This window comes from Phaethon aethereus (assembly GCF_964289735.1).
Source record: "Phaethon aethereus genome assembly, chromosome: 14".
Taxonomy (NCBI): Eukaryota; Metazoa; Chordata; class Aves; order Phaethontiformes; family Phaethontidae; genus Phaethon; species Phaethon aethereus.
Window position 1 is genome coordinate 4,990,119 of NC_138590.1, and position 18,400 is coordinate 5,008,518.

At 41.1% G+C, this 18,400-nt stretch overlaps 1 protein-coding gene across 6 annotated transcripts in view; it reads right to left on the bottom strand.

Moving 5' to 3' along the window:
• TENM2 (teneurin transmembrane protein 2) overlaps positions 1-18,400 on the bottom strand; it is a gene marked incomplete at both ends in the record, with an annotated part of 548,700 nt that overhangs the window by 14,622 nt on the left and 515,678 nt on the right. For 5 of the 6 annotated variants that reach the window (XM_082006200.1, XM_082006199.1, XM_082006198.1 and 2 more), the window contains 6 exons: positions 708-883; positions 7,559-8,433; positions 8,928-9,082; positions 10,628-10,860; positions 14,726-14,746; positions 17,687-17,936. In XM_082006200.1, the coding sequence (XP_081862326.1) occupies positions 708-883; positions 7,559-8,433; positions 8,928-9,082; positions 10,628-10,860; positions 14,726-14,746; positions 17,687-17,936 (1,710 nt within the window). The remainder of the gene's footprint in view (positions 1-707; positions 884-7,558; positions 8,434-8,927; positions 9,083-10,627; positions 10,861-14,725; positions 14,747-17,686; positions 17,937-18,400) is intronic. The other variant, XM_082006201.1, reaches the window with a different exon arrangement.

Consider the following 18,400-nt stretch of genomic DNA (forward strand, 5'->3'; position numbering starts at 1 on the left):
TTATATTGTTCGATGATTATATTCTTAGTCCAGTGACATTATATCTTAATTAAAAAAGAAACATCGCTCACGAAATTCCTTTCAGTCTGTCTTTGATAACTGACAGTTTTGGCTTCATCAGATACAATGCCTGGTGGTGGTGCTGCAAAGATCTATGCGAACATTTAACCACCATGTTCCTGATCTCTCCTGCTGTACTTGGGCTGTCACAGTGTTCTCGAAGGGCTAAACTCTGCAATCATCCACTGCCCTGATTGTTCTACATTTTATTCAATGGTAGTGTATGAATTTGGAAGATTTAATTTCTAATAGTAGGAGGCTACCTGGGATCTCTCCCCAGGCAGCCAACATTCAGCAGTCAGATGCATTCTGCATCTCTGGGGCACTGAAGTCAGAACCAATTTTGCGGTGAAGTACAGAGAAATACACGAGTGGGTAAAGTGAACCTGACCCAAGAGGTAACGGCAGGACTAATGTACACCAGCAGTAATGACCATACGTATTTGACACAAAGCATGACTGTGAAATGTCTCTTACCTGTCCTGAAGACCTGTCATTTTAGGAATGAGCTTTATGAGAGTTTTTCTTGCAAACCTTATACGTTTTTCCCCTGCTCATGAGTGTACTAATGACACGAATCTTTTGTGAATTGCTTTCTCAAGTTGTGTGTGTGGTTAGGAGATGTGCTGAGAAGTGTGCTTTGGTACCTTGAACAACTGTATAGGAAGCCTCCACAGAGGAGAGATTTGTGATGACCGTGACATCGTCATCCCGATTAGAATTCTCAATGTCGATGGTAATAGACTTTTCCATTTCTCGATGAAGGCTAGTTACCACTCCAGTGGGACGTGTTACATTGGTCAGACGCCCTTCATGATCATAGCTAATAGAAAAGTTAGTGAGAGCAAAAGAGCATGAGGATATATGTTCACTTCAATACCCAATGTATTAATAATGCACCACATTTGTGCAAAAAACCCGGAATGAAACAGATTTTCAAGAACATCCTGGCCATACCTATTTCTCTGTTCTTGAAAGAGTCTATAATGATGAAATAATAATTTTGAGAGATGCTGATCTCAACTATATGAGTGTAAATCCAGGCGAGCATCTTTTAAATTAATTAAATTACTACAGATAGACAGAGTGATATTTGGCTCAAACAATTATAATTACTAAATTCATCTGTTTTTTAACAGTTGCATTTCACTCTAAGGAAGTGTACTTATGGTGGAGACTACAATATACAATTGCATACACTGCACATTTGCAATTGAATACTTAGTGGAAACTACTAAGTGTGGTCTTAAGTCACATATCAAGGAATAAACTTGCCATAAGAGATTAAAAAAGACATCAGTTTGAGAACATAATTTCATTTAGATCTCATCTGTGGTATTGAACTGCATTTTGGGGTCAGTATTTTGGCTCATAAAGATGAATGATGAGAAGTTAAAGCACAGTATAGGTTGGAGTTGCACAAAGGGCAGCAGTCAGCACTCAGAATATACCTTAGAAGATGAATTAAGTGCTCCAGAGGCATAAAGATAAAAAAATAAAAGACAAAGGGCTCTCCAGGAGTTTATTGAGTTAAATTTATTTAGAGTTATAAAGCCTGAGGAGGGGGGAAAGAAGAAATGCTGCCTGAAATCAAACTGTACTGTTTCTCCCTTTCCTTTAGTATGCTATATTTGTGTGCATACGTATGCTAAAGAAGCAATCCCTTGGATCTTAAGGGCAAGAAATGGGGACCTGAAATAAAATCAGTATTCCAGTCTGACACTCTGCTTGCTGCAATTCTCTACTTGTGCAGGAGTCTCTCACCCAGCTGCTACCAAAGTGCACATACTTCTAAACAGCAGAAAGGCAAGAAAAAATGTCCTGTGTAGATAAAGGGAAAAGTTTAGGTAGAGATTGAAACCAACTGGCCATCCTTCGAACGCAGAAATCCAGGGAGCGGGAAGCCTGGAAGAGAACTGGTAAATCCACTGCACTGCCTGAGAGTAACAGAAGAGAAGAGGAGCACATTTAGTACCATGGAGCTAGCTGAGTTCTTTGTATGTCGTGGTTAGCTGTAAAGATGAAAAAAAATCAGTGCTTTTAACATGACTTTTTATAATTAAATCATTCAGAAACCTGAAAGTAGGCCACCTGAACTGTATAGCATACCTCCAAAATTAATACACAAATTGGCTCCTCAGTTAATACAAATATAAAATACGCCTTTCAAATCCATTGCAAATGGTTGCACCCATTCAACTGAATATTGGGCAGGAAGGAAAAAAAATCACCTACGGAGCAACAAGCCTTACCAGAACCAATGGAAGTATTAGGCAAAGTAGTAAATCAATAAAACAACGCATCGTGCGACCTAAAAGGGACCAATAATATATTCTGCTCTTTTAAGCAGTTCAGGATCAAATAAAGATTAAGCAGCATGATTTTTCTTAATAAAAGGCACAACTTTCTACCCTTTTTTATTTTTTTTTTTTATACCATATCAACCAGATACTGGCTAAAAGATAATATGTTGAGATACTCTATGAAAGGGGTCTTGGTGAAGTCTATATAAAGGTCTTCACAAAAAAATATTGAAAAGTACCCATGAAGTATAGATGAGGGAAGAACTTGATCCAGACAAGCAACCATCTAGCAAGGAAAAAAAAGAAAAAAAAAGAGTACAAAAAATGGACAGTTTCAAAAATCTCAAAGGTTAATAACGAGATACGCCCTAAAAGTCTGTGTGTGGACTACTTTGGGATGCATAGCAGAGTGACAAAGAGAATAGGACAAACTAGAAAAGTCTGTAAGTGGCTTCAGCATGACTATGCAGAGCTTGGCGAACATCCGGAAAAATGGTTGGCGAAAATTCCCCATCAGCAAATATATTTTAGGCAATGCAAATGAGACATTAATTTAAACTCTTCATTCACACTGCTGGGTTTTTAATTAACCCAGGAAAAATTCCTGGGGATTGCTGTGGGCTACTCACCGAAAATCTCTGTTCAAAGTGCAAGGGCAGTCTAAAAAGTAAATATGGATGAGGACGTACAGAGACTGAAAGAGAAAAATGAAAATATTCTAATGCTATTTCTAGAAATCAGTATTTTGCCTCCCCTGCCATGGGGCATGTTTCCCAGTGCCGGTCACAATTTTTGAAATCAGCAATAGCAGAGATTAAAAGAGTTTATAAGCAAGTGATGGACACGCTTAAAGTGATACATACAGAACTACACTCTATGAAGATCTGCAGACCATTTAGTTTATGAGCTAGACATATTAAAAATTCACTATTTAAATGATATATACACACTGCAATACCAATGTAGAAAGAAAGCATTTCTACCTTCTCCATTGCATCAATAAAATCTTATTTAAAAAAATCTTAAAGTTAAAAAAATTAAAAGTAATTAATGAAACAGAAGCCTTTTATGTACTACAAAATTTGTGTGACATATTATTGAGGTTTTTTTTTTAATTTATGAATTATGTGAAAGCAAGTGCTCAGTAGAATACAACCACCAGACACTTCTCTGACCAATAAGAATAAAGCTATAGAGGAATTAAATGGTTATATACCTTTCTTCTTCACGACATGAACCCGGGTCTAATGAAGGAAAAAAAGAAAATTTTGCAATGGAAAATACACTAATTGACCCAGGACTTCCTGGAATCTTCTTCAGAAGCAGCGGCTACATATCACAGCGTACGACACGGCATCAGGCTAGATGAATCAGATCTCGTAAGGCAATCTTTGCGTCTTCAAATAAGGCGGTTTCTGGATACACTGAAATTCCTGAGCTTTTGTTACTGACTTCAGTTAGAGTAAGGTTTCGTCCCAAGCGTTTCTACTAATAAAGTTACGGGGGGAGAGATCCTTTCTTAATCCCAGTATCTTAGAAACCAGCATCTCCCTGTGCCCGCTGCTAACTCGCTAACATACAGCTAATGGCGACCGAGCCTGCGTGCGCAGGCTGAGGTCTCCAAGCCCGTAGCTCCCCGGCCGGCTCTGGGTAGCACCGGCACCCCGGGCGGACACGAAGGCTGTGGGCCGACTCTGCCTGCAGCCGCGAGATGATGCTGGGCAGCCCGGCGGCTCTGAGCTGGCCACAGCCAGCCGGCGCGTGCCGGGCCACCGAACGCAGCCGCAGCTCGACCGTGAGATGCAGCTGAGCGCTTGGTGGTCACCTTCTCCGAGCGCTGCAAATACCTGGCCCGTGCATCCCTTCAGCGGGCTTGCGATAACGCGCTGACGGCTGTTCTCCCACGTCCGCTATTACGGCACCTCTGTCTCTTAACGCAATTTTTATCACGAGCATTCTGGTCTCTGAGGCTCGAGATGGGTACTGCTCGACAGCTTGCAGGTGGGAGCAACTAGGAGAGTGCCATACTCGGTGCTGCCGAAAGCAGGAACGGCAGCTTTTGATGTCACGCAGAGCCGCGCAAGGTGCAGATCCACATACCTTTACGCATACCCCTATTTTCTCTCCCTCACAGGAGCCCAGCTGATTCAAGAAGAAAACTGCAGCATTCTCTTAGGACGCTCCAAGGCCCACTGGAATACCGCTGCGGACCACCTCAAGCATCTGTGCTTCGGGCCCCAAAGCACGCTTAGATTACCCCATGGGGGCCCGCTGGTAGCTGTTACGTTATGTAAGAGCCGTGCCTGTCCCTGCTGCAGATGAACTGTGTGAATATACACACGCGCTATATATATAAAATACATGGTATGGAGTGCGTATACACACACAAAAAATAGTTTTGTGTATGCATTTCTCTGCGTATACACATGCATACCTAGATCTACTGCACAAATTTAATTCTGTGAGCACTTTCAGGGTACAGTTTCAGAGAGAAGACAGGAATATACCCAATAAAATAGCATGGCGCTTCAATGTCTGGTTGATATAAATGCACTGAAATAAATTTTTCATAAGAACTTTAGTTCATGTCGTATTTTACTACTTAAAAGACATTTGTTCTTTTCCAGTTCTGCTGCCATATTAACCGTTTTGGGTATTGATTATCTCTGTATGAATGCATGAATGTAATGGCACAGAAGACTATTTTGTTGTCCTTGTAAACTCTCATTGACTAAGTATTTCTCTCATCTTCGACTGATATTAACTTATAGCTACTGAAATAAATCATGATGAATACAGAATTTTCCCCTTGGAGCTGCTTCGAAGAACAAATAGAGACCAGAAACCAGTACTGAGTGACTGTGATCTGTGATCGTTTAGGTTTGTAAGTTTGATTTAAATAATTCTCATAATCTTATTAATAAATCCCTCAACTGTGGGGGTACATGAGATGATAAAGTATATTAAGGAGTTACTGTAAGTCAGCTGCTTAGGATCAGCCTAAAGGAGATGCCGTTATTTTTCTGGTATTTTGTAATGAGTACCTCCAGTGCGTATAGCTAACTTGTAGTCCTCACGCAGGGTTTTCCATGCACATGTAGAGATACATATCTTCTTTCGACATCTTTGTGAATGGCATTTTATGGCTTTTTTTCTAACTTAGCTTAACAGTCACCATGTACAGTTTATTTTCTACATGCACTATAAAGTATATGCATTTTTAATGCAAACAACGTCTACACTGTCCTCTCATCTATGGGCTCTATGCTTATGAGAATGTACGTACAAACCTGGGAGAAACTTAAGTTATTTCTGCTGCATCATCGCAGTTACTGACCGTCTAAGACAGCACCTCAGGCTGTACTATTTAGACCTGAATGTGGTACTTAACTTCCACTGACCTGAAGCAAGGGTTGTGCATCCTTTCTTCTTTGCTCTCGGGAAAAAAATCTAGTCAACATGTCAGTGCTATGTATATAGTACATACACACTAAATTGTATTTTCAGACGCATCTCAGTAAGACATAAAAGCACCTACCTTCTATATTTACTTAGGAATCGCAGCACAATTCTTCCAACAAATCGTGCTAACTTAGTACTTCATGTGATTGTCAGCCACTGGTTGTACCAGTTTTGCAATTTCTAACTTTCTGATGACCTTTTTTAATGTTTCACTGATTTTCATCTAGAGTTTTATAGTGCTTTGCTAATTAATTTTCTACAATTATTTACTGGTGTTCTGTGAAATAACTAGTTTATACGACTTCTGACCTGAATCTTGAGCTAGCTATTGAGGAAAAAGCAACAACAAAACCTACCTAGAAGGGCATCCACATCTTATCAGCAATAATGTGAGATTTTACCACCGCCTAGTAATCAGCAGCTAATACCTTCATGCGTTCACATAACTGAATTATTTTTGTAACTGACGTGTGGTAAAGAAATACTCTTTGCCAAATCTTAAGGAGAAAAAGACTACACATCTCTACCCGCAGCCTAGCTGAAAAATCGCAGTGGTTCCATTTCCAGGGCCACACCAGGAGGGGACCACGAGAGGGCACTGCTTCCCTTTTTACCGAAACGAAACGCAGCGTGGACAGAATGCTGATGTGCGGTGCCGATTTCGATGTATTTTGAGCTGATTGAACACAGTTCTTTTTATTCCTGCAGTACTTATGTTTTCTCTAAAAAGAAAGTAAGTGGTGGCCAAGAGGAACACATTAATAACCTAAAATAAGTGTGCGTCATTGCTAGTCTGTAACCTTAAAAATAAGCCTACAATTTTATTAAATGTAAAGCTCTATTCATAATTTCTACCCACTGATTTGATAAATGGCATGTAGTAATCATTAATTAATTATTTCAAACAAAGTATGTGGCATCAGACTTGCCAGACTCGAAAGTTAGATATATTTTCAATATATCGTTTACCTTCTCTTTTTAAAATTGTTTTGATGAATCAATGGCAATAAGACTTGTAAGAGCAAGATAACTATTAATGAAAATCTGACTAGTTTTTCTAGATTTTTAATATACTTTTGAACTTCACCTCCGATTAATTTAATTTAAAGAGGAAGTTCTGTCTTTTTAATCTATATGGTCATGAACTACAAATTCTGGAAGTTACACCAGGGGTCTGACAGATAGCCGGGGATCTAATTTTCTCACTTGTCTCAAGAATGAACAATCAGTGAAGTTAATCAACATTTTAACAACCGTGAGTAATATATGAGTCCAAACAGAAAGACATAATTAGAGTTCCAAAAGAAACGGCGGCATTAGGGTTCCTGGAGAGAGGCAGCTCGGCAGGAGCCACAGGTTGCTGGGGGCTGCTCTGGCTGGCAGTTACCTGCAGCCCTGCTGACGACTAAGGGCAGGGGCCCAATCTGGTAGATCAAACAGGGGTTTCTGAGTGTGGTACACACTCCTTCGTGCTGGAGGTGGGTGAGCTTCCCCACTGGCCTCAAACGCGGGCGGGAATTTGGGTGGTTCGGTACCCACCCAAAGGACCCGGCAAAACGGACGATACCAGGAAGCCAGCTAATCATTTCCACTATCATACTAGACTGAGCTGTAATGGCCTTATTCAGTGTCAGGGAAAAGCCTACAACAAATTTCAGTAGGGTCAGTTTAGGGCCTACTCACTACCGTTTGAAAAATAAATGTACGCTTAATATATCCAAAAACATTCTTACTCATAAAATGTTGTCCATCCTGTTTCATCACTCTTCGTTGCTAAGAGACCACTGTTTCCGTTATATGTCATTAATCCGAGCTCCAGGGTCTGTGTTGAGACTAGCTTGAGTCCACCATTAGTGCCAACAGCCAGCGTGACAATCTGATTATCCGGCATCAGTAAATGGCGGGGCATCCCACTGGCATCCCGACGGACCTTCAAGGAGTTGCCATTGTTGTCCATCACCTCCGTGACATCGTTATCGCTGCTATAGGTGAAATTGTACAAGTACTCCCCGGTAACAAGGCTGAGAGTGTACTGGTGAATCCCATCAGCATTGAAGACATACAGCTCCTGTTCTCCTGGAGATGCAGCTTCATATTGGTTAAAAGAATTAAGAATGGGCCTGTTTTTACTGACAGCCCTAATGCGGATATTTCCAAGATCAGCTATGTAGATGGTACCATCTGGGGCCACAGCTAAGGAAGATGGTGAATTTAAGATGGCATCAGTGGCATACCCATCATCCCCAGAATAGCAATTACAGTTGACATCATTTTTGCAATCACAGTCTGAAGCTGCCCCTGCAAGAAGGCATATTTCTCCATTGGTAGTTACCTGGCGTAGCCGATTAATTTTTTTTTCATCTGTCTCACTGATGTAAAGAACTCCTGTGTGTGAGATGGCAATGGCACTGGCTGATTCAAGTGCAGAATGAATAGCCAGTTTGCTAAGAGAGTAGTCTATACCAGGAACCTGGCAGTGCATGGGGCGTCCAGCAATAATGCTAACTTGATGATTTTCTGTGATCCGTAAAATAACATTGTTCTCTAGGACATAAAGTGAGTTGTCCATGGGATTGACAGCGAGATCAGTAGGCCACTCCAGCCGTACCTATGAGTTGCACAAATTATTACTGTAAAACTCGTAACTGAAAAGTACACTTCTAGTGTTTACAATTCCATGTGTAACAACAGCAAATTAGTGAGGGGTTTATCAGCGTAAATCATGAAACCAAGTCATGAACGGCAACTATTTCAAACAATGATTTTGTTTTTCGAAAATATTAAAGCTACGTGCAGTGGTAACTTGGGCTAATTGTGTTTCTGTGCAAAGAATGAATGCTACATTGTGGAAGCTCTACAATAATTACAGAAAAACAGGCAATTAAGACAATAACTCCCATTATCTCAACCTTATTTCTCTAGAGTTGCATAAATAACCTGTGTTAGCCACAGTAGAAGGATGGTTCACTCATTTCAGTAATGAATCAAATATGCTATCATCTTGTGCTGCATAATGTATTTCTTAAGTGGCCAGGCAGTCATCCAAAATAGATGCCCATCTCTTCTAGGGCAGAGAAGAAAATAAATGCAGTAAGCAGCTACCTGGGTGACATCCATGCTGGAATCACAGCTGAGAGGTCGAACAGCAGTTAGGTCATTGGAGCCCAGCAGGGTTGATATAATTCCGTTCTGATCCACTTTTCTAATCATAGTGGCATCAACAAAATACATGAGTCCATACTTATCCACTGCAACTCCTGCAAATATAAAACCCAGGCATCAGCGAAGCAGTGAGGCTCCTAGCTTTAAGACAGGCTTCTTCATCTTACTGACAAGTTTACAAGACGGTGATGTTTGTTCGCTTCCCCTGTTCTTTCCTCCCTTCCAACTTGAGCACAGGTCCTGGAACCCTCCAAGTATCTATAGCTGTTCTGAATAAATGGCATCAAGCAGGTTTATCCTTTGGGGATTTAAAGAAAAGAAAACCACAGAAATCCCCAAAACGTGCCAAAAAGCCAGCAGAATGCATCAGCTCATTTTTGAATTCAGACTCTGTATGATATGTTACATAAACCCAATAAAAAAAAAAAATCCCCTAAGTGTTAATCTCAGAAATTTGAGGCGTTGCTTTCTTCATCTGAAGGATCTAATGAGGATGAAGAATTTTTAGAAATCTTTTAATACTGCTTTAAAATTTTTGAGAAATTAAGAGGACATTATATTCCTTCAGGATTTTTTTTTTTTTTTTGATGCTTTGACCTGTTGCAGTAAGGAATATGGGAAGAACATCTGGTGTTTCCAGACGAAGACACGAGTTTCCAGCCTTGGGAAATAGGAAAGGTTCACTGCCTGTCACACTAGGAGTCTTTAGAGAGGAAAGGCACAGAATGAAAGGGTGCTCCCTTGGAGCAACAGGAGATGCTGCTGCCTGGCGTGAAGGAGGGCAGGCTTTTTCTCACTTGCCTCTCCTGCTTTGATTTGGCACACTGCCTTGTCCATTTCTTGGGCTGAAAATAAAATACTGATCTAAAAATTCTGGCTTCCAATGGTTGCAGTGCTCATCCTTATTGGGCAGTGAGAGAAGATGCAGCTTTATCTTCTTAGCTTCTATGTAGAGGCTTAACTTAAAGCGCGCAAGCAGCTCCGTCCTGTTACTGTGCTCTGTCTGTATTAACTGAAACTATTACCTATACAAGGAGACACAGGACTTTTCATTTTTATTCACTTTTACAATCGTCTAGTTACTTTCAACCATCAAAATAAACCCCAAAGATGTTTGAAACACCTGGCAATACACCTGACATTCATCCTTACAATTAAGATGAAACAATGGGGGGGAAAAAAAAATCTTAAAAGGAAACACATCCCCAAATATCTACATCATCTTGAAAATTTTTATTAAAAAATAGAAAATGGAAAGGGCAAAAATCCTTTTATTTTTCCTCTGCTTCTGAAGAATAAAGGGGATACATAGAATAAAAACTCTGAAAAAAGCCACAGTAGGCAGTTTTTCTCCCCAAAGACTGTGTCTCAAACAGTAATTTGTTTCCCAGTTTACATGCTTGCTTCTTGGAGTGAGCGGTACCCTGCTAATTTGTGTTCTGTTCTCCTTTTGTAGCATTCAGTGTTGGGGTAATAAAGTTTGCTTTAACTAAACAAAGCACGAACGCTTGCCAATCCACTGTAATTAAAGCCCAGAATAAAAATTACCAAGCAAGGAGTGATTTAATTGCCAGATAATTATTTCCACATTCAGCCTAGCCTCATGCAGTCATTTTCTCCAGCTTCTTTTCCTACTTTACCTCGAGGGCTCATTAGGGTTGCGTCCACTGCCTTCCCTCCATCCCCGCATCTGGCTTCGTCAAAGGGCAGGCATTGCTCTCCAGTCCCTGCTACCACTTCAGAGTTACCAGCTAGGTCTTTCGTGCCAGTGAGGGACTTGACTTTGTATATCCGTCGACTATTGGTGTCCGATACATACAGTGAGCCTGAAACAGGGTCCACGGCCAGATAGTATTTATGAGCGGGATTGTTGCTTTAGAAGAAAAGAAAGCATAAAACAGAAACAGCTGAGCCGTCTAGAAACTTCACAGGCTTTCAGAGCTTAGATACTCACGAGGCAGAGAGAGATCTGGAGCGAAAGTCTGACACCTTCACACAGAGGTGGGGTCTGAAGGACTACCATCTGAGGACCTAACTTGATTAGGGCCTGGTCAGCGTTTCAGAAGGACTGTCATTTAAAATCTCATCCATCCTGCTGCACCAAACCTTGCACAGCAGAGCCCAATAAGCCAGAGCTGCACAGCAGACTTTCCTCTTGATCTCTTTAGCCCTGTAGGTCTGCTCCAGGTCAATTCTCTCTGGCTTACCTCTACCTGTTGCCCCCCTTCCCTGACAGCTTGTTTAACTTACTCCTATGACTTCTGCTTTCAAGGGAAGATCAAAGAATCAGCTTCTGAGTTACTTATACTATGCCACAAGATTTGTGAGGTCTTGTATAAATAGGAGGCAGAGCATAACAAATTCATTCCTAAAGTAAATTTGCTCTCATTCATTCTTATCAAGAATCTCATTTACAGCAGATAAGTTGGTTATATAACTAAAACCAGAGACCCCAAGTGTCCAACTTTAACTCCAAACCTTCTGTTATTGAAAAACTGGTCCTCAGCTTGTGATCAGAACGGGTGCTCATATGGAAAGCTACTTCTCTTCTGAAGTATATGTTTTTTTTGTCATCTTGTCACACTTTGGAACTACTTTAGCAAATCATCTGCAAATTGAGAAATGTCAATCTTCGCAATATATATATACATTCACACACACAGAACTGCAGAAATATTTTCAGAATCTCGCCTGGTTAGTTTAACTCAGTTTAGTTGGATTTTAAGCATGATGTGAATTTTCCAGCCTTTGGAGCCTATGGGTGAAGGTAAATAAGGTCAATGGTGGTTTCAAAGCATAGAAGACAAATGAAGACAGGAAGAAAAAAAATGACGGTTACTTACCAGTAACCAGAGATACTTGCCTCCAAATATCCACACTCCTAGTTTCATGTGGCAAAAGTGCCCATCTCCAAGAGTGAGGATAGGCAGAGGTAAGTTATGATGGACACAAGCCATTTCTTGACCAAACTCGCTGAAACTATAATACGGCCGCTTTTGGCAGATGGATTATCAGCAGTACAAAGACATTCATGTGGTCATGACCAGATTTGGAGGAAGGAGGAGGCCCAAAAATAGCACTTTCTACAGTTATCTTCCTCTATGCCAGTCTTTGACGTTCCATGATTTTTGGTCAATAGCAGTTTGTCATAAAACTGTACAAAGGAAGGAGACTGTTTTGATCAAAATTCAGTAGGCAGAGGTAATACCATCTGCTGAAGTCTAGGAGTGTAGAAATTAGAGATGAAAAAATACAATCAACAAAAAAATACTTGGGAGGGTTATTTCATGCATGGATCTCAAAGTACTTTAAAAAGATGGGTATTACACCCATTTTGCAGAGGAGGAAACTGAGGCACAGAGAGGTTAAGTGGTGTAGACAAAGTTATGCAGGGAGACTAGTGACATGCTTGAGATTAGAGCGCAATCTTATTCCCCAAGTTCCTCTCCTTATCTTCAGCAGCAGACTGCACCTCTTCACTAGATCCTTATCACATTCCTTCTCATCCCTCCAAAACAATGCTCAACCTTCTTTGCCACGTAAAAAAATATTTCCTTCCACTTACAAGATTTCTTCAGTCTCTTGAGTATCTAAGCCATACAAACACCTGCACGTTTGTCATTGTTTTGAAATTCTGCTCTCTTCTTCCACCGTGCTTTCCCCTTACGCTGAAGAACAAACTTTGCTGTGATACCAGTGTTGTGCCATACGTCACCAATACACCCAAACGTAGCTCCAGGCTTTGCAACAGCAGCAGACCAGCCAACAGGCGAGTGCTGCAGCTGCAGGCTTGCTGCTGCTGCCTCTCTGCTCCCAGAGGCTTGTGAGCTGCTCACAACAGTGCCTGGGGGAGCTGCTCCGCTGCCTGACATGGAGCAGCGGCCACTGGGCCAGACTGGCAGGGTCTCTGCTTTTCGGGCATGATTTTGCCAGCCTGCGCCTGCCTTCCTGAGCGAGCACACGCCTGCTTCCCTTCTGCCTGCAGCTAGCCTCAGCTATGTCCCACCCTTGCCAGGATGGGATAAGGTACGAGTCAGGGTAAAGAGCAATGGCAGAACATGGGCTTATTTCCCTCTCGTGCAGTCACCAGTGTGTCCACGGAGCTCACCCTGCCTCTCTCCTCTGGAATCTCCCTCAGGGCGGTTTTGCCAGGGAGTCAGTCATGAGCTTTTGTTCCAGATCAGGGAGCAACTCACTGGAGCCGCAGACCTGCTGCATACCCCTTTGCTGCTTCCTGAGCTCCGTAAGGGAACAGACAGTGGAGGACTCTCCACGTGAAACACTTGAGGGACTTTGGCAGAAAACGACTGGTGGGAAGTGACATGCACTCACCGTGTCCCCAAAGAAACAACGAGATTGCTACCTCAACAAACAGGGATGTATTTTATAAATGAGCAGGAAATATTTCTCAAACTGGCATCTGAGCAATTAAAGACTTCTGCCTCTCTTTTCTGTGCCATTGTAATCTTTTATCCAAAATATAGGAAGCCAAGGAATGTACTTCGTTTTAAAAGATTTTCCGTAACGTTCGGTATTGCTCAGAGGCCTCTGCCAATCACGTCTCCTCCTCCAGCCTCCGCGCTGGATGCAGCACTTACCACCCCATGCAGCCTTACTCTGGTCTGTGAGGGAGCCTGCTGCCCGACAGCAAGCGCAGCCAGGGTCAGCTTGTCCTCCCTGTTTCTTCTCGTACGTGCATCAAATTCACAACAGTGCAACAATAGCTTTTCTTTACATTTAACCAAAAACGGGAGCTGCCCAGAGCAAATCTCTAAGCACCTGAAAAATTAACTAAGCTTATAGGTGCAAATGAGGAGCCTTCAGCATCACTAATAAACATTAGCAAATTGTGAATGAATTGATCCGGATAAGAAAATTCAGTGGCGTTACACCTGCTATGCCAAAATAGATTGCAAAGGGGAAACTATACTCTTAATCCAGACATCTTTTGCATCTAACTTGTACTACAGAAATAGAAAATACGGCTTTAAGAGGGTGATACACAGGACGCTATGGAATAGTTTACAACAGCTCTTCTTGTTCTTGCCCTTGATATTCTCCAGGGTGAACGTCCTCCCCATCCCAGGTGTGGCATGGAAGAAGGTACAAGCAATTCCTATGCTGTTGCCATCCAGAGGGCCTAGTGCTCAGGTAAGACGATGAAAAATCTTTTCTGCCAACATCCAGAAAGGTTATGCCTCCCTCATGAATCTTACAGATGATGCAGTCATCTAGTGGTTGCATATCACCAGCCCCACAGGCTGACTGACTGTTACAGGTATTTGATGAAAGAAAATAGAAACTAAATTATGAAAAAGGACAGAAGGTTTAGAAAATCATTAATGACCGGAAAATGAGTTTTTGACCTATTTGCAGTCATTAGTGCTTTTGTGAACCTTTCTGGCTTTTGTAAAACTGCTGTTGCAGTTTACCTCAACCATTTAGACCAATTATAGACAGCAGGGAGAAGTGTTTATATAGAAGTTAGCTTGGGGTTCATTATACTTGCATTCTACTAGAAATTTCTAATTACTCTCAGAACTTACTTGGTTGCTTTTTGACTGTATTTCATAATTGCTAAAGCTTATCATATTCATAACACACAATTAGCACATAAAAATGTTTCTATATATGGTACATGAAGAACATAACATTACACAAGAAGCACAACACAAAAAGCAAACACAATGAAGCAAACAAACCATATCAAATTATATGCGAAAGAGCTCGTGTCTTACCTATGTTTAAACTCTTTATTTCTTTATAGAAAGGGAACAGAAGAAAAAAGAACAAACAGTTAGCTGAAGAATAGATGGTAAAGCAAACATAGTATTTGTTATATTTTACAAAAGGACACAGGAGAGGATATCTCTTTTCGGCACTAGCCTTAGCTTGGTTTACGGATGAAGAGATACTGGGTGTGGCAGAGTTGCAAGCTAGTTTCCTAGTAGGATACCCCTGCCCCCAACCCATCCCCTCCCTATATTTTGTCGAAACTTTCTGGACCATCGAAAGAGTTTTCACATGGAACTATGTGTAGCTTGTGGGCTAGGAGCAAGAGAAACTGGCAGTTTTCTGAATACAGAACTGGGAAGGGGGAAGCACTGGTCTTAGGATATTGTCCGCCAGTTGGAGACAACCTCTTTAATCAAAACAGTTTGCCAACAGGCTATTTCTAAACAGATTTCTATTACACAGTCACTTTTCCTCTTACCACAGTCTCTAAAATAATTGCTTAAACCAAGTTTGGATGCTACTTGGTATCTATCTAAGCCTATTAAAGCAAATCTTAGGGACAAAAAACCCCAACTTCTAAGAGAGCTGTAAGATAGTATACAATGGGAGGTATACAGCATTACTTGATTTCTAGTTTACTTTCTAGACACAAAGTCCAAGGAAAAGTGTCCTCTACTTCCCAGAAGTAAATTAATAAATTATCCACACCACAGTGCTTCACTGTGTGTGTGTAACTTCCATTTAGGAATACCTACTGAACAGAACAAAGAGGTGCATGACTCCTGAGCTGCAGCACTCAATGCACAGCCCCAAACTTGCAATACCACTGTTAAGCGTGACACGCAACGCTCCTGAGTCAAAATTGCTATTAGCCAGTCAGATCAGGCACCTTCATAAGAGACAGTGCGAAGCAAATGTGCATACTGGGATATTCTGACTTACAAAGTTACTCAAGATTTATATTGGCAAATGTAAACCCCATATTGTATCTGTTGTGAAATCTAAGTAAAGCGATGTATGTGTTCTGCAATACTTATAGACATACCATTTGCAATGGTTTTCAAGCTACTTGATAGTAGCTGAAGACTCTGCTCTCGTTCATACTTAAACGGCTCAAATCTTCAAACTCTTAGCCGTGTAACTCATACCGATTTTAAGATGACCACTGAATCACAGCTACTGCTATGAATGTTTGCTGGAATTAGAAATAATTCCCTTCAAAGGAACAAGGGGCAAAAGACACCACTGCAAATCCCAAAAGTCTGTGTGTCAAGTCATTTGCAGCTGTCCAATAGCTCTCAAAATACAAAAGCTTTATTGTTCATTGCTAATAGGTATAACAGAAGCTAAAGAAACTATGCTATGGAAAACAGACTTTCATAACAGAAAAGAGAAAGTGGACAAAAGGAAATTACGAAGTCCATCTTCTGTTTCTTTACTGATGTCCTTTCCCATTTTCCCTCACACATGCTGAAAAGCCCAAGTTGTCTCTTGCGTAGAGAGAAAGCAAAGTACTCAGGCTAATAATGTTGCAAACCTGGAGACGGCATTTTCAAACATCAGGTATGCTAGGAAACTTTGTCGCTGGCTGATATTAGGAAGTGAGATGCACGTATTTATACGCCTTCTATTAAGTAGGCTAATTTGAAAACATTTCTCTTCACCGATAAAGCTGTAGTCCTATTTACTAGAAAGCTAAACAACTTAACAAATTAGAAAAAACCCCAGCATACTCTATATAATGCAGAGTTACAGTGTATATTGATATAAATATTTATAGCAGGTCACACATCCGTACCAGCTACCTTCTGTGGTTTACACTGAGCTGCTGACAGAAAGCACTGGATGATCTATGACTTTTTTTTTTTTTTTTAAATATAATGAGGCAGCCTGATGGTGTATGAGGTAGGTGTTGGAGCATGATTTCAGAATAGAATTGGCCTGAATCGGACCTCTTTTTCTCTCATATAGATCAGAATTCACAACAGTGACATCAACAGAATGACATGAATGGAAGAGAGGCGTAAAATAGAGCTAGGCCTCCTATTCTCTAACGTTCCCATCATTTTGCACTTTTCCCCACTAATTAAAAACTAAAAGTACAGTGGAAGCAGAGGAATTGGTTATTGGCCATCTCATTAAAAAAAAGTCTAATGACCCAGAATCACTCAATGTACTTTGCAGCTATATCCAATTTACAAGAGCGCTAATACTATTAGTGAAGTAGCTGCAGAAGTATCAGAAGACAGCCAAGGCAAGCTGTTTTTCCTCATTTTTCTGCAAACACTCAACAGTACTGTAACTATAAGGCCCAGTTGCATGAGTAAGCGTTTGAAGCAATAGCTCTTGCCTCTCCTAGAAGAATGAAAAAAGGAGATGGAACAGAAATGGGTGAAGTGGTACGCTCTACACTCATGCCTTCCCTATTAAGTGACCAAATCTTAATGATGGGTGTGGGGTGTGTGGGATGAGGGGACAGAGATACAATCTTTAAAAGAGTTCTGATGATGGGAAGTGACTCTGTGTGTCACTTAGGAGCGTGGGAAAGAAGTGGGAAAGTGGCTCTCAAAACCACTCATAGGAAAACCTTCCTTCTAACTTTGTAAGACTTACACCTTTGCTTATCACTGTGGCTCAATACCTAAAAGCAGTCAGTTCTGTAGTTTTCAAACAAAACTAAATGATGTATAGTACTGAGGGGAGATTGTATCAAATGATCACCAACAAGACAGAAGAAGATGGTTTGTACTTTTTGTACAAGTTGGTTTGTACTCTTTAGTTCTTCTCTACAGTCATTGCTCTGATAAGCTACAGACTTTGAACTATGCATTTCTGTGCCCCATTTCTCCACTGGAATTTAAATAGGTTGAAAGTGACAATGTTTTACAAAATTATAAAAAGTAATGGTAGAGGCTGATTTGAGCACAGGCTACAGAAATGAAGCGCTAAGATTAACGCCTTACCTCAGCTCCAATATACTAGTAACGTTCCTGGACGGGAAGATACGCCGAATATAGTTAAAATCTCCAACAAAGAGACTTCCATCAATACCCACTGCCAGTGCTACAGGGGCCAAAAGCTTATTTCCTTCTGCCAGACCATTGCAGCTGGGACAGGATATACTTCTTCGGCGCCCGTTCCCCATAATGCTGGTTATCACAGCCGGCTGCTGAGTTAGAAACTGATTTTCTCCATTGCCTTTGTGCAATATACCTAATAACGAAGAGGAGAAGTAGTTATTACCGTTGTTCACTGCAGGGGTCTTCAGGTACTTCTCTTTTCAACAGCTGCTCTTAAGGACTGTACACTGAAATGACTCCAGCATTTGGTTCTTCAACGGTGCAAAAAGAGTGCTTTGCAGTAACAATAAAGGTGTAATGAAGATTTTCTGCTAGAAAACACACACGTACACAGCCACAGACCCAAACCTAAACCCAGAGTCATTTGGTATTCGTTATGAAAGAAAACACTGCCATACAACTCTCTGGCCTGGCACAATGGTTTAGACTGTCTTACAAACTGTGCAGTGAGAAGGCAAACAGCGGAAAAGACATGTTCCTTACTTGTGTCCCTGGATCCTCTCACTCCAGTTTCCCATGCTCCGTTCTGTTTGGAATTTGGCCTTATTTGATATCTTTATTGATGATCTGGATGAGGGGATCGAGTGCTCCCTCAGT